Source organism: Mercenaria mercenaria, chromosome 6 (assembly GCF_021730395.1).
Source record: "Mercenaria mercenaria strain notata chromosome 6, MADL_Memer_1, whole genome shotgun sequence".
NCBI classification, from domain to species: domain Eukaryota; kingdom Metazoa; phylum Mollusca; class Bivalvia; order Venerida; family Veneridae; genus Mercenaria; species Mercenaria mercenaria.
Window position 1 is genome coordinate 54,452,285 of NC_069366.1, and position 15,066 is coordinate 54,467,350.

The window sequence follows — 15,066 nt, forward strand, 5'->3', positions numbered from 1 at the left end:
TTGTTTTTTGCTAGATTTGATTCCAGTTTTTTTGTCGGTTATGAATATGTTTTAATATATTATTTTAAGACATTTTTATGTTTTTCATTCATTGGTTGTGCAGTAATCAAGATATCTGAAGAGATTAAGATAAAGAGATAAGACAAAAAGAGGTTTCACCAGACCATCATATAGTTAAATATGAAGCATTTGCTTTTGTAATTTTAGATTATTGTTGCTGCCTTTCCATTTATTAAGGCACACTTAAGATGTAATATTCCATGTATTAATTGTATTCATGTTAAAAAGCTGTTATTTATGTAAACAGATAAATGTTCTAATAAGGTTGCACCATACTCATGTTCATTTCTCAACCCCTTTCTCTAACATAAGGAATGATCAGTTTATGGCATTAATTCTAAATGTACCAGTATTTATAAGAAACCATGACTGAATATTTACAGAACTAATTGACCACGTGCTAGACCTTGGAAGTTGGCTGATTTTAGACAAGTCTCTACACAAGGACATCTGATTGATTGTTCTTTCATAAATTAACCAGTACAAAGTAAGGTATCCAGTATGACAATGTGTCCCGTTGGACTTTTATATGCTTAAAATAAAAAGGTTTGTATGTTCAAGCTTTTATTGCAGCAAATATATATTTTTATACTAAAAGGGTTGTGCAATAAAGTGTACTCACTGCTTATAGAGTTGTATTGTTTTTTTTTCAAACTATGAAGTCAAGTTTGAATAATAGGTAAGCACGATTAAAAAGAAACAAAGATGGAATTCTAAAGCATGACTGGATAAAAATATCCAGCAGTGTATAATATTATATACGAACATTTATTAGCTCACCTGAACTCTGTTTGTGAGGAGCTATTAGTAAGGGTTGACTAGCTGGTTGTCGTATGATGTCCCGAGTTAACAATTGTTTCATGACGCCAAAGACATGTGTAAAGTCTGACGGCATATGACCTTGTAGTTCATACATGCAAAACGTTATGAACGGGTTCAATCAAACCGAGCCTGCAACACTTTCATTTTTGTCGTGTTGGGCGACATGTTGAGTTTTCCACTCTTTCTATTGTAACCTAAAATCTAAGTTATCAATGTGCATTCTTTTGACAAAATAAAAGCTAGAGATCAGTAACTTGTCCTGTTATGTCAGCTAATGATGCTGGTGAAGGCATGTTTGAAGTTTGGCCTAGTAGTTTTGAGGAACCTGCTTACATGCAAAACGACAATGAAAACAATCGAAACCGTGTGATATCTCCTGCATGCATCGTGCTGAGAAAAATAGCATTTTTATACTGTAGAGATTTCGTTATATTTCAGATATCTAGAGAAATGGATCCCATGCAACAGCAGGTGTGCTGATTATACAATATTGTCTATCTACGACTGCTAAATTTATAGACGGTGTCATTACTTGTGTGTGTTAGCTCACCTGTGTCTGTTTTACAAAAAAAAAGAACATGTAGTACACTAAGACCACTCAACCTTTCTGTTTATGTTTTACTTCTCCACTTGGTAAATGAGATATCACACTTATATATAATTACTAGTATTTAAACTATAATTTCGGAAACTTTCGTTGCCGACTAACAAAAGTATAAAGTTTCCACATTTGTTCAGGATCAGTCCGGTCATCCGACCATTTGTAATGTAAGCGTTGACCGCTATCACTGTAAAACAGAATGTGCGCCAATGTTCCTGATTTGCGACCGAGTGAAATTTGACTGTCTGGTTTTCCTGGTTTTTAATGGTAACAGGTCTTAGGACTGTGACAGTGGCTTATTATTTCATTTTAATTTTCTCTGTGGATGTCTACCCTAAGTATCCATAGCGCATTATACTCTTCTTTTTTTTTACGAGACTTCCTATACAATGTTTTGTGTAGCCCCGTTTACTACCGACACCGAAATACCTTCATTTCTTAATTTACTTAGACATTTCTCGGAAGACTTTTCCAATTTGTTATAAATACTGACTAAAGGATTTGTTTTAACCATGTTATAGAAATATAATCAGTTGAAAAATGTCCAGTCGGAGTTTCAAAAATTCTAGTCGAATATACCATGCGTTCTGTGAGATTAAAATCTAGTTTGGACAGTTTCTTGATATTTTCCCGGCGGAATGTGTACTTTTTAAACAACGATATTCTTGTAGTAGTTGCGCTATATATTTATGCCACTGGTTTTTTGTTTGTTTGCTTGTCTTTTTTTTTTTTTTTTGAAATTCCACAAGATTTATTTCCAATAATATCAACTGAAATATGTTGCAAATGGATTTTCGTTAGTGTTTTTCCAATGAGATTTTGCTTCATATATATACACTTATCGCAAGTTTCGAAAACTGAGACAAAACCCTAGATTAACCCTTATTCAGATATTAAACGTTCACTGTTTACAAATGCTCACAAGAGCACCCCAATGCGGAGCAATATACTCCCGAAGATATGACCTTTGACCCCTAAGTGAGACATTGACCTTAAAGCAAGCCATCAGAAACGTGTGCTCTGCACGTCGTCTCGATGTGGTCAAGTTTCTTTAAAATCCTTCAAGCAGTTCAAGAGTTACAGAGCGGACATTAAACAAACTCATGTGACATTTCACCCCTTAGTGTGACCTTGACCTTGAAGCGAGCCATCCAAAACATGCACTCTGCACGTCGTCTCGATGTGGTGAGCATTTGTGTCAAGTTCCTTCGAAATCCTTCAAGGGGTTCAAGAGTTACAGAGCGGACACAAAAATATAGCGAAATTGCTAACGGACGGACAGACGGACACCGATGTCATATCATAATACGTCCCGTCTGGCGTATAAAAGGTAGTGCATCACTCCTAAATGATTAATGTTAGAAGACAATAATTGAATATATGGTTGCTATGGGATTTTATTTTTAAAAATCCAAATGGATAATTTCCAATAGTTTGGATTTAATAATATGATACAGTTGAAGTTTTTGGGGAACTGAATGAAATAACTAAGTTGGGCCATATATTTAGTATTTCGTATGAAATGTACCTGAAGTGGTTTTAAAAAATCAAAGTTATCCGGGTATTTCTGGCTTTAATGTATATAAGAGCATTTGGAAGCACGTCCAGATATTGGAGTCCATTTTCCCCAATATTACAACACTCAGTACAAGTACGAGAAGGCTTTTTACGGCCTCTTCGCGGTAATCAAAGACTTTAGCGCTAGACGCAACCAAAACTTGTTCGGGATTGCTTACCTGTTATGTCCTTTCAACAAATTAATTAAAATGGGCCCGGTGTTGCAGACCCGATAGGCATGTAGTATTTGAATTGTCCGTTCTTCACACTAATTTGTGTACTTAACCAATCGTACAGTTTTTCATACAATTCTAATGAAACTTGGTTCCCATCACAAATTTCGAGTGAACATGCCCACATCATTTGTACTGAACTGTTGTATTATAAATGTTTGAGTTATAACAAAAACAATGATTTATGATTTTGTTGCACAATAACAGTTTCAGTTTTCTATGTTTACAGGAAAACAAACTGAGTCGTGCTTTTAAGTATACAACTTGTCATGCAGGGCTTTAACACAGTGTACTGCATTTTCTCTACGTAAATTTGTAGGGGTGCAATTTGATTAGCAGGGTAGCTATCTTTAACATCAAGTACTATCGTATCAGATAATATTCAGCTCAGCCTCAGTTTACGCAGATAAGCAGTCAAGCTTGCACAAACAAAGTCATTTTGACAAGGACTTGTCTTTCGACGGTCATAATTGCAAATATTGCGTAATAAGTTCATGCAGTGAACCAGGGGCTCTTCGTTGGAATATCATGGATAGATATATTTTACTACTAACTTTATTACTAGTAGTTCCTCTACGATGTAGGGGGAGTCCTGATTGTGATACCTTTATGGACTGTAAGACCTGCACGAGTCATGAATCATGGATTGGGGTATGTCGCTGGTGCCCATTAGATCGCCAATGTCATGCGCATGGGTCCCTTGAGAACACTTGTAAGGAGGATCAAAATATCGAGGATCCATTACAGTGTCCAGTTGATCATAAAGCGTATGGTGTTTACAACCCTCAACTGGCGTACTCATCGACTCTTCTATCGGCGATAGCTTATACTGATACTCCGACAGAATGCATGGACACTATTTTCCCAGATGGTGGCTTTGAACTATTATACGCAATTGGTCGCAGGTGCGAGGACTTTTCTTTGTTTGAATATGAGGAATGTTACGCATACACAGCTATTTCGCATAAAATGAAGATGATAATACTGGCCTACCGTGGCACTACTACTACTTCTGGAAACGACCAGCTCTACGATGAAATTCTGTCAGTTTTGACAACACCAAAAACACCCTTCATTATTGGCGGCGAAGTCCAATATTATTTTAAACAAGCACATGACAAACTGTTCCAATGTGTTCGTAGCAGCATAGAAGAAATGGTCAGGCAATATCCGGATTATGATGTTGTAATAACTGGCCATTCACTTGGTGGGGCACTAGCTTCACTCTCCGCGGCGTCACTTATATATACAGGTGTTGTACGTGAAAATAAATTGTCTTTGTACACTTTCGGAATGCCAAGAGTTGGAGACAAGGACTATGCTTTTAATCACGACAAGATTGTTAACAATAGTTGGCGTGTCGTTCACGGAAGAGACATCGTTGCACATATTCCAACTTGTAACTTATTGCTAGGATGTAGAGTAACAGCAGATGGTCCATACCATCATCGCACAGAAATTTTCTACAGAACAGATCCAATGACCGTAGGTTCCACTTACGAACAGTGTGAAGGGGACGAAGATGACCAATGTAGCGACGGCCTTGTAACAGACAACTGGTGCGTGACGGATTTAGGTGATTGCATCGATTATCATAAAGTGTACTTTGAAATTCCAGTCGGTACTTACTGTGCTGAAAAAGTCCCTCGAAGAAAACGAAGTGCTACTGAACACTCTTTGATGTGGGATAAATTTTCAAGTGATCAATGCCGGCGAATCGATATATCAAGAATCGATATATCAAAAGAATTTACGGACGACAGCGCATCTGACGTGGAAGAAAAGGCTGTTAGGCCTACTTCAGACTCTTCTCCAGACACGCGTAAAATACAAGAAAGCTTGTTAATTTTGATAACCTTTATGACCTTAAAAATGGTTTTTATGTGAATAGTTGCTGTTAAAGAATAAAATAACAATGCGTGTGACTACCAGTTATATCATTTATTGTGTTATAAGTATGTCGTCATTAATTGTAAAAGTAGAGTAAAAGCAGTTGTTTCACTGTTAAAAGTAAACACTAGTTTTTGTCTGTATAATACCAACTGACAACTAATTTTCAACATTTAACCTGACATTTGCATACTTTGCTATAGAACTTTATCCATTTGTTATTTTATTATTTTAATTCAGCGTGGAAGGTTATTGCCGGACCATTCTTTACAGTCGTTGTATCGCTTTTCGTTTGGTTCAATTATCGGGAATACATCATAATGATGTTATTTGATGTTCAAAAGACGCAAAAAAAAATATGTAACATAATATTAACAGTGACCATAGCAGCTGCATCGGAAGATTGTATTTCCCCTTAAAACTGTGTAACCATTTAACTACTGAATAGTGGCAGTCGTCAGTTGATCGCGTCCTATTTGAAATATGTTAATTACTGTCAATTAATACAAATGTACGTAAATTTATATATTGAATGCATTAAAATATGTATGAAAATTTGCAAAGTTAGTTTTATTTTAGAATGAAAAAAACAAGTCCGCAACCCGCCCCCCCCCCCCCCCCCCACCCCCACCCCCTGGAAAATTATGTAAGAATATTACTTGACCATAGCAGCTGCATTGAAAGATTGTACTTTCCCTTTAAACTGTGTAACCATTTAACGACTGAATAGTGGCAGCTGTCAGTTGATCGCGTCGTTCTTAAAAAAAATGTTTATTAGTGTCAATTAATACTAGTAAGTGTATAAAATACAGTAAATCTAATTATTGCGTGCATTGCATAAAAATTTGCAAACTTACTTTTTTAGAAATATTTCAATTCAACTGTTATTGCAAAAGTGGCCCAACAAGTAAGCACGCCCGAAACAAGTCAGTTTAATGGCAGTATCAAGAATACTAATCAAAGCCCTGAGAGGACTGTAGGGAAGCTTAGCTGAACCGTTATGCATTTTAATGGAGAAGCCAGGCAAGAAAATATTCCATCATTTTGCAATATTTCACTAAATGCTTCCAGTTGTTTTTTTAATTCATTTAAACCCAAAACAGAAACCCACATCCAGACCAAAGTCAGTAAAGATTACTCAAATCAAAATCGTTGACTTGACTCTAGATCTAATAGGGAACCAATGTCTGTATGTATGAAGTCTGATCATCAGTAAAATCAGACTAAGGCTTTAAAGGTCGCTTTGACCTCGACACCAAAATCAATAGGGGTTGTTTATGCCTTTGGCAAGGTTATAAGAAAATCAAACGAACTAGACTGAAAGCTGGTTCGATAGACAATCATGGCAGGATCTTCCAAAGTGAGATGTCAATGCATAAAACCAAGAAAAAAACTGAGAAAATGTTAAAATATTTATTATCTAAACTGTGTAACATTTTTTTTTAGAATCTTAAAAAACAACAAAGTGAGAATAAAAATTTAGTATGTTGAAGGCCCAATGTTTTTTCTATATTTCAAGAAATCCAACTGATTCACTTAATAGTATTGTGTGCGCACTTGAAAATAATTGGGCCAGACTAGCAGCATATCAACAAAATACCACAAGTGGGTTGGCAAGACTAGCATCATATCAGTAATATATAAGAAAATGGCCCTAATGGCATTTTAATTATGAGTGACTACTATTCTTTGCAAATACTTCATAAAAAATCTATACCCTTGATTTTCACGTTATAAAGATTGGTGTTACCGACGACTTATATTTTTAGCGGATTAATATAGTTTTCCGTGTGCCATTCGCCTTGGTCACATGACAAATATTTACCGCGTAATTAAAGTAGTTCAACGCGTAGACAAAAATCAATATATTTATAAAATCTACATGTGTATCCGATTAAAACCACATTTTTTATTTAAAAATTAATTAGTGTTCACATTACATTTTATTGCATATCCATATTAAGTTGCATCGATCTGTTTTACTCTCATATCTTTCAATTCCTTGTAAGTATTGAACCACTTTTACGGCGCATGTATGGAGAAAGGTAGCGCTGAACCGGAACCATGTGTTCTTGGTCTTGGTCACGTGGTAAATATTTACACCGTAAAGTAGTACAACGCGTAGACAAAGTTCTTATAATCCCCGACATATTTTTCGTGTACAAATCATAAGTGTTCACATTCATTGCATATGCTAAATAAATGGTATCGATCTGTTTACTCTCAGGCCCTTGAATTTCATAGAAGTACTGAACTACTTTTATAGCGTATGTATGGAGAAAGGTAGTAACGGCATTTGTAACTATAATTTCACCAATGTCGGTATACGTAGTTTGGCGACTTTGGGAAGGCTACGATTCCCAAAAACTGTATATGTGTGTGGAAAGCATATGTATAAACACATTGATTTGCAAAACATGAGTAATTTTCATCCATCTGAATTTCAGAATAAGATTACGAACTAAAACACAATTTTAGGAAAGTATCCAATGCAATTTATATTAAAACTATATATAAGATATACATAAGCTCTATATGCTCTCAATTAAAGTAAAATTATGAAGAAGACACACATATACATGTAAATACGAGCTTGAAACTCTGTACCTTTTACCCGATTTAAGATGATAGTTTTATGACTGATTAAGGACAACTATATTTATTATACCCCCACAAACTAAGTATATTGGGCTTTATTGGATTCACGCTTCTCCGTCCGTTTGTCTGACCGTCCGACCATTGTGTCCACTCCATAATTATCTTCTTAACTGCTGGGAAGATTTTCATAAAGCTGGCATCAATTCTTGACCTTATCAAAACGACATGCAGAGGGTATAACCCAGACCCCTAGGTCCAAGTTCAAAGTCAAACTTAAATAGCTTAACTTCGTGTCCACTCATATATCTTCTAAACCACTACATCAATTGTTTACCTCATCCAGACTGCATGCAGATTGCACAACCCAGGTCATTAGGTCCAAGGTCAAGGTCACATTTAGTAGTCAAAGATCACGTAGCTTAGAGTTATATTAGATTCAAATTACATATTTTAAACATGAAATAGTACAAACTATATACATGTATAAATAAACAGTACAAAATTTTACTATCAACTGTTACTCCATGACATTTAAGTATGACTGTAGTTCTATATGCAAACGGAAATTATACATTTAGTAAAGGTGAATACGTTTAATGAGGATACATTTGAAGTTAATATCTAAACATAAAATATTTTAGTGAAAGATGGCCAAAAGATATCTTTAAATTTGTGTTCGCTTCATAAGTTTTCTGAACCACTAGAAGGATTCATAAATCTATCATCAATTGTTATTACCATCAAGTAAGCCTAGCTTTTCAAATGACACGTAGAGTGTTCGAAAAGAAATGATCAGCGTAAAACAGAAAATAGCATATGTATACAAAATGCTATTAGTTTAGTTATCATCGATCATATAAATCAGCATTCTTATGTACACGAACTGTATTTGGATATCAGTAAGTAACAAACGGATTACCAACAGGCCAAAGTGATTTGTCGATCCTGGTTTGATTTCTTGCAATGCGCACATTTGTTGAAATCGTGTTTTGTTGTGCTACTGAAAAATAAATGTGACACAAAAATATCAAACTAAATATAATTAAGGTTTAGGAGTATATCACCAAAACACAGAAATATTTTATGAACGAACAACACCGTTACCAATATTTTACCAGACCATTACATGTTCTGCCGTACTGTCCCGTACTGAAAATATTCTGAAAAAGTTGTCCCCCTTTGAAAATGAATGCCATTTGTAAAGAAATAAAAATAAACAATCGCTGAAAACTGTGTTCCACCTAGTTATGTGAAATTTCAACACTCGCACGCTATTACAAATGCATCAAAACAAACATGTGTAACAGTTCCTTGAAAATGGTGAGTTTTTAAAAGCGCTTGACTGTCTGGAAGTGGGGCCTGTTTAAACAGTTCTTTTTTCGGAATTCCATGCTTATATCAGTATACTGACACTTGTTTTGTAGAGTAATATAAGTACTATACACGCTATCATTACAAAAACAACAAAACAAGTGTCAGTATACTAAAATAAACATTGAATTCCGAAAAAAAGACTTCCTAAATGGGACCCACTTCCGGGCAGTCAAACGCCTTCAAAAACTCACCATTTTCAAAGAACTGTTACACATGTTAGTTTTGATTCATTTGCAATCGAATGCGAGTGTTGAAATTTTACATAATTAAGTGGAACACAGTTTTCAGCAATTGTTTATTTTTATTTCTTTACAAATGGTATTCATTTTCAAAGGGGGACAACTTTTTCAGAATATTTTCAGTACGGGACAGTACGGCAGAACATGTAATGGTTAAGTAAAATATTGGTAACGATGTTATTCGTTTATAAAATATTTCTGTATTTTGGTGATATACTCCTAAACCTTAAGCAAATCAAATCATACCTGATATACGATATCATTAATTCAGCCCTATTACAGAACCGTGTCATAAACATTAATTATTTGATAACACAACAACTTAAGAGAGTAAAAAGTTAATATGCTACTCAGTATTTGTTTTCTTAATAATGGTTCTCCAAAATAAAGGACACAATTAATTTCAACAAACATTTAAAAATGAAATATACATTAGATTTCACAGTGCCCGTACTAAATATGAAAGTAGTTAAAACAGCATATATGTAGATACTATAATTAAGAGGAATTAAGAGGAATAATAGCCAGTCGCTCAGCAAATAGACTGAGACTGGGGATGGACTGTACATGGCCTTTACTAGTACAGCTAAAACAGGATATAGATAGCTTTCTGAAGGGGTACAGAAGTCAGTCGCTCAGCAAATAGACGAGACTGTGGCTGGACGTTACATCACTTAGGAGGGTATTCCAAATGTTTTGTGTTTGTATTTTGTTTAGAAATACAACGGTACAATCTAGACCATCTCGCAACTGTGGAATAAAACCACAGGTGCTCCGTCAAGACAGTGTTGTTGTATCTTACTTGTCTGTTTATCTATGTTAGTTGGGTGTGGCTGTGTGTGTTTATCTTTAGTACATGTATGTCTGCGCTACTGTGGTTTACGTTGTGGTGTAACTGTGATTAAGGCACACGTAGCATTCCCTTTGTATATTCATCCTTGTTCTAAATTCCCCTTCAACCTCCTCTTCCACCCCACCCCACCCCCCACCCCCCTTCCACTTTTCTACCCTTTCCTCCCCCTCTATCTATATTTTGCATAAAATTTAAATGTACTTGTTTGATTTTTGAAGCAATCCGTCTGTAATATTTTTCCTTTACAGCTTCTTTTTGTTGTGGGCCTACTTTGCAAATGCGTGGCTCTAAGGCTGTGTTTTAGTGCTCTGTGCTTCCGAGAAATCTACCCTTACCTATTATCTTTCGGAACCTATCGGTAACGGGCAAGTAATTCGAAGTCAGCTACCTATAACCACTCGGCAATTCAGTCTGATGTCAGTTCAGGTAGGTATCATGATGGTCGGGTCTACATGGAATTTTGAGTTTGTAAAAATAATTAAAGGAGTGTTTAGACGATGCCATTTAACGTGAAAAGCACTCCTTTGTTACAGACAGACCGTGTCGATGGCATGCTCATCATTTAAATTTTACTATATGAAAGAATTTGATACAGTTGCAAAACAGTTGAATAATATTCTAGATAAGGACAGATAAGTATTTCCAATATTATTTGTCTTGACATTTCTTTTAATAAAACTGACATAATTGTTCGCCTTATATGTACTTTTAATGATATCGGCTGAACAGTTTAGGTCTTTAACAGTTGAAGCACCAACTTATTAAGCCGCATCGGTGCATTTTCTTTTGTTTGTTTGTTTGTTTTGGGTTTAACGCCGTTTTTCAACAGTATTTCAGTCATGTAACGGCGGAACCTAATGTTCTGGTTCTGTAAGTACAACGTTGAATAAGCATTCCAATATCAGGTGAGGACTATGATTAGAAGCCTGCGAGAATCGGGTGAGCAGGTTACACGTCTACCTTGATACCGTTACGTGAATGTATGTAGTTTATGGTAATCTCAATTTGGTAACGTAGAACTATTCTATTACGGATGTTACAACAGGTCGGAAACATCTATAATCAGTTTTTGTTTTTCGATTACCTAATATATTCAAAATACGCTTGTCTAAAAGTCATATTCCCAGTTATGTTAACATAGTATATTTAAACAATGTTATTGTAGCAGCAGTCTTTTTGTGACGCTTAATGTATAACTGTTTTTCATTTCTATAAAAATGACACTTACAAAAACAAATTCATCAGCTATTACGTAATCAGCTGAAAGAAATAGGAAAAACGCTTTCATATATTCTTATGTCATTTTGGATTTCTATAAATAGAAAAAAATGCCTAAGGATCACAGAGCGAAAACTATTACACGAATGCACGATTTACCATACTAACAACACAAAGCAATAAACCTTAAATAACTTCTCAACTTATATCAGGAGAATTCCTGTTGAAAAAAAAAGTAAAAATAAACCAAACTACGAAGTTCCTCACTATTCCTTTAAAGCAAACAACATTGAAAGTTGATGATGGCGGCCATTTTGAATTTTCTTAAAAGTACTTTTCCAAAGATGATAAGGTGTCATTCAGCTGATTCTCATTAATTGAATCCTAAAGAACAAGCAATTTCAAAATTACCCTGTAAGACCCCATTGCAAGGTTAAGTTTAAGTTATACTGGACTATACAGGAGATATGTTACATACTTTAGTTAGCAGACAAGATGGTAGAAATAAAATGACAGCTTTGTAGAGATAATGTGTGTGATAACGTAAGTGCTGTACATGAAAACTTGAAAGATGTAATTACAGCGATATTGATAATTCATAAGACAATCTTTAACATGTGCATAGCTTAGATATGATACTGACACCAATAATAATCATACCATGTACTTAACTATGCACCTGTATGACACCAATTAAGGTAATTCTGCACGTTTGGACCTCACGCAATTTTTGTTAATGGTAGTCTATGGGAAAATCATAACTTTCATAACATTTTCGCGAATAGAAATTTTTCTACAATGCAGATTTTGATGAAACTTCTCACAGTTGTAAATAAACATATGGCCTATAATGTGGTGAATGAAAATATATAGGTCCGCGTGTTTATTTTTGAGATATTTGACCATGATTAAAGTGAACCGAATATTTCACGCTAATTTTGAGACATCTCAATCCAGCGATCTTAAAATTTCTGATCATTTATCAGGTTAGTTTCTCTTTTTTTCTTTTTTCTTTTTTTCTACCCAGTTTCTCGGCAGAAAGTTTCTTTGCCAAGATGGAAAACGGTGTAATAACATTCAAGTCAGGACAAAAGGGTAGGCTTCAGGGTTAGTTGTCAATGGATATTATACTGTATTGTAGTTGTTTTTGCTAGTTTTGGTTCCAGTTTTTTGTCAGTTATGAATATTATTATATAATATAATGTATTATTTTAAGACATTTTTATGTTTTTCATTCCATTGGTTGTGCAGTAATCAAGATATCTGAAGAGATTAAGATAAAGAGATAAAGAGCTCAGATAAAAAGAGTTTTTTTGTTCAGACCATCATTAGTTAAAGAGGAAACATTTACTTAAGCTGCTGTCATTTAAGATTGTTGTTTAGTCTGTGTCGAATTGTCTGAAAATAAGTTTGTGATTATTTTTTTTTTGCTATATTTAATGAAGTTGTTTTTTTTTTTTGAAAGTTTACAAAATCCATTGGTAACACTTTTTATCATCATTATTTTGGCGGCCATCTTGATTTCAAAATGGCCGCCTCAAATTACGCTATTTTCCATTTTCTAACCAATTAAATTCCCCTAAATTGTATTGTATGCACTTTGTATGTTACATAAATGTTAGAGTGTATTAAACAAGTTTAAATGGAACATTTAATTCTATCTTGTGTTTTAAAGTGTCGTAATTTGTGCTTAAATGGAGAGAATTCGCTTGTAATGTTATAAATTTAATATAATTTGCAATATCTTCAAAATACAAATATGACATGAACAAAATACATTTCTTTATACAAAATATGTCTAAATCAACCATACTGTGTGTCTTTTAAGTTAATCTTTACTTTTTGAAGCATAGCGATAACATGATAAAGACAAAGTAAAGGAAGGTAAAAAGCAGAAATGTGTATTTGCTTCTTGGCATCCTATATTATTGAAATTATTCAATTATTGGCAAAGCGATTGCATTTATTACCGATAAGATAAGTCAAAGTAAACTTTGTGTGTTATTGTCAGTATTTATCTTTTTGGTTTAATAAAAAGGGAGATAATTACAAAATGTGAGAACTATATCCAGATATTGCAGACTGAACATTCTCACTTACCAGTTTTGGAGCTGCAGTTATGATATACAATGCTTTATTATAAAACTTTTAACTTGACTAAAATAAATAGGAAATACCGGGAAGTAATTTTAAGACAAATTGTTGTTATAATTATCAAATGTTCATTTTATGGTGTTACACTTTTACTAAATTGCGGCTTTTTCAGAGCAATGCATAACTGAGTGGTTAAAAGGCCTTCCTTTGCCATTCAAAGCTGGACATTGACTTTCAAATCTCTTTTCCATCACCTTTTGATTTGGAATCCCTCAAGTGACGTAAAATTCTTTCAGTTAAGTTAGCAATGCAGCTATTTACCGAAGATTACTGGTTCTACCCAGGCATCTGCTCATGCCTATAAAAGCTGAAAAATTGCCATATTCCTAAATTGTTTTGGTGGGACATAAACCCTAAAATCAAACAAAAATTCACGGCCCATTTCTTGAAGACACTCTTTTGATGTACATAATTATATGTGTTTAAAGTTTTACATCACATTGACACAGTGCAGGATAAATGACAACTTTCTATCTGTAATTGTTGAGGAAGACGCACGTGCCCTTCTGAGCATTATTTCAGTCATATGGGCACCTGGTTGAACTGTTGTCCTTTCGCAAGCAGGCTGGATGACTCACATAATGACCAAAGGCAGGGCTCGAACCCTCAGAGACTATGGTCTGGTGATTTGATACCGAGATCCTTCACCACTTGGCTACAGAGGTACCTTGCTAACTGTACTAGATGACCAGCTAGATTGTCAAAAATAAAACATTACTGTATTACTGTATAGAACATTTATATTTCTGTACAATATGATGTGTTATTCAATGAGTAAATTATGATTTTTAAAAAAGAAAAGAAGAAAAAAGGTTCTACATTAGAAGAAAGGTATTCCCCCTTGCTTTTCTTGCATTAATGGTTTCCAGTTTTTAATACATGTAGTAAATTATTTACATATAACTGGGTATTCAATATGTATGTCAATAACATCCTTTTAAAATGTAGAAAAAGTTCAACATTAACTGGACCAAGATGAATAAAATATAATTAGCAATAGGAGCGCACGGCAAAATTACGCAATTCTTTGCATGTCTGCACGCATTCAGTGTATAATATGCATAATATACTAACTAAAGGTTAGGGTTAGTATCACCATGGTTACAAAATATATACATTTAAGATGTTTTTCGTTCAAATTTAGTTTATCCGATATATACCGGAGTCTGTAATATATCACGGGCGCACCAGCTCTGTTTTTAGTCACAGCCATTTATTTCCAATATAAAAGGCAAGAAATATGACAACGGCCCTTTTCGGTATTCAGCATTATTACGATCTGCTGCTGCTAAAGAAAGTGCATGTGATATCGTCACTTTTACAGGAAAGTACCATGATTCGTTCCAACAATAATCTAAAGTATTTTGATGTCGTCATATGGAAGTACCGAAGCAATGTTTTTTTCAGATTTAATTAAGAAATGAAAAAGAATGTCACATGACCTGTTTAGGCCGCCGAAAAGAAAGC

The 15,066-nt window shown here is 34.5% G+C and overlaps 1 protein-coding gene across 1 annotated transcript; it reads left to right on the forward strand.

Moving 5' to 3' along the window:
* The first annotated feature begins 3,801 nt into the window (after positions 1 to 3,801).
* On the forward strand, positions 3,802 to 5,160 carry LOC123550490 (lipase ZK262.3-like). Its single transcript, XM_045338921.2, has one exon. It carries the CDS (start codon positions 3,802 to 3,804, stop codon positions 5,158 to 5,160), a length of 1,359 nt encoding a protein of 452 aa, XP_045194856.2.
* The last annotated feature ends 9,906 nt before the right edge of the window (positions 5,161 to 15,066 follow it).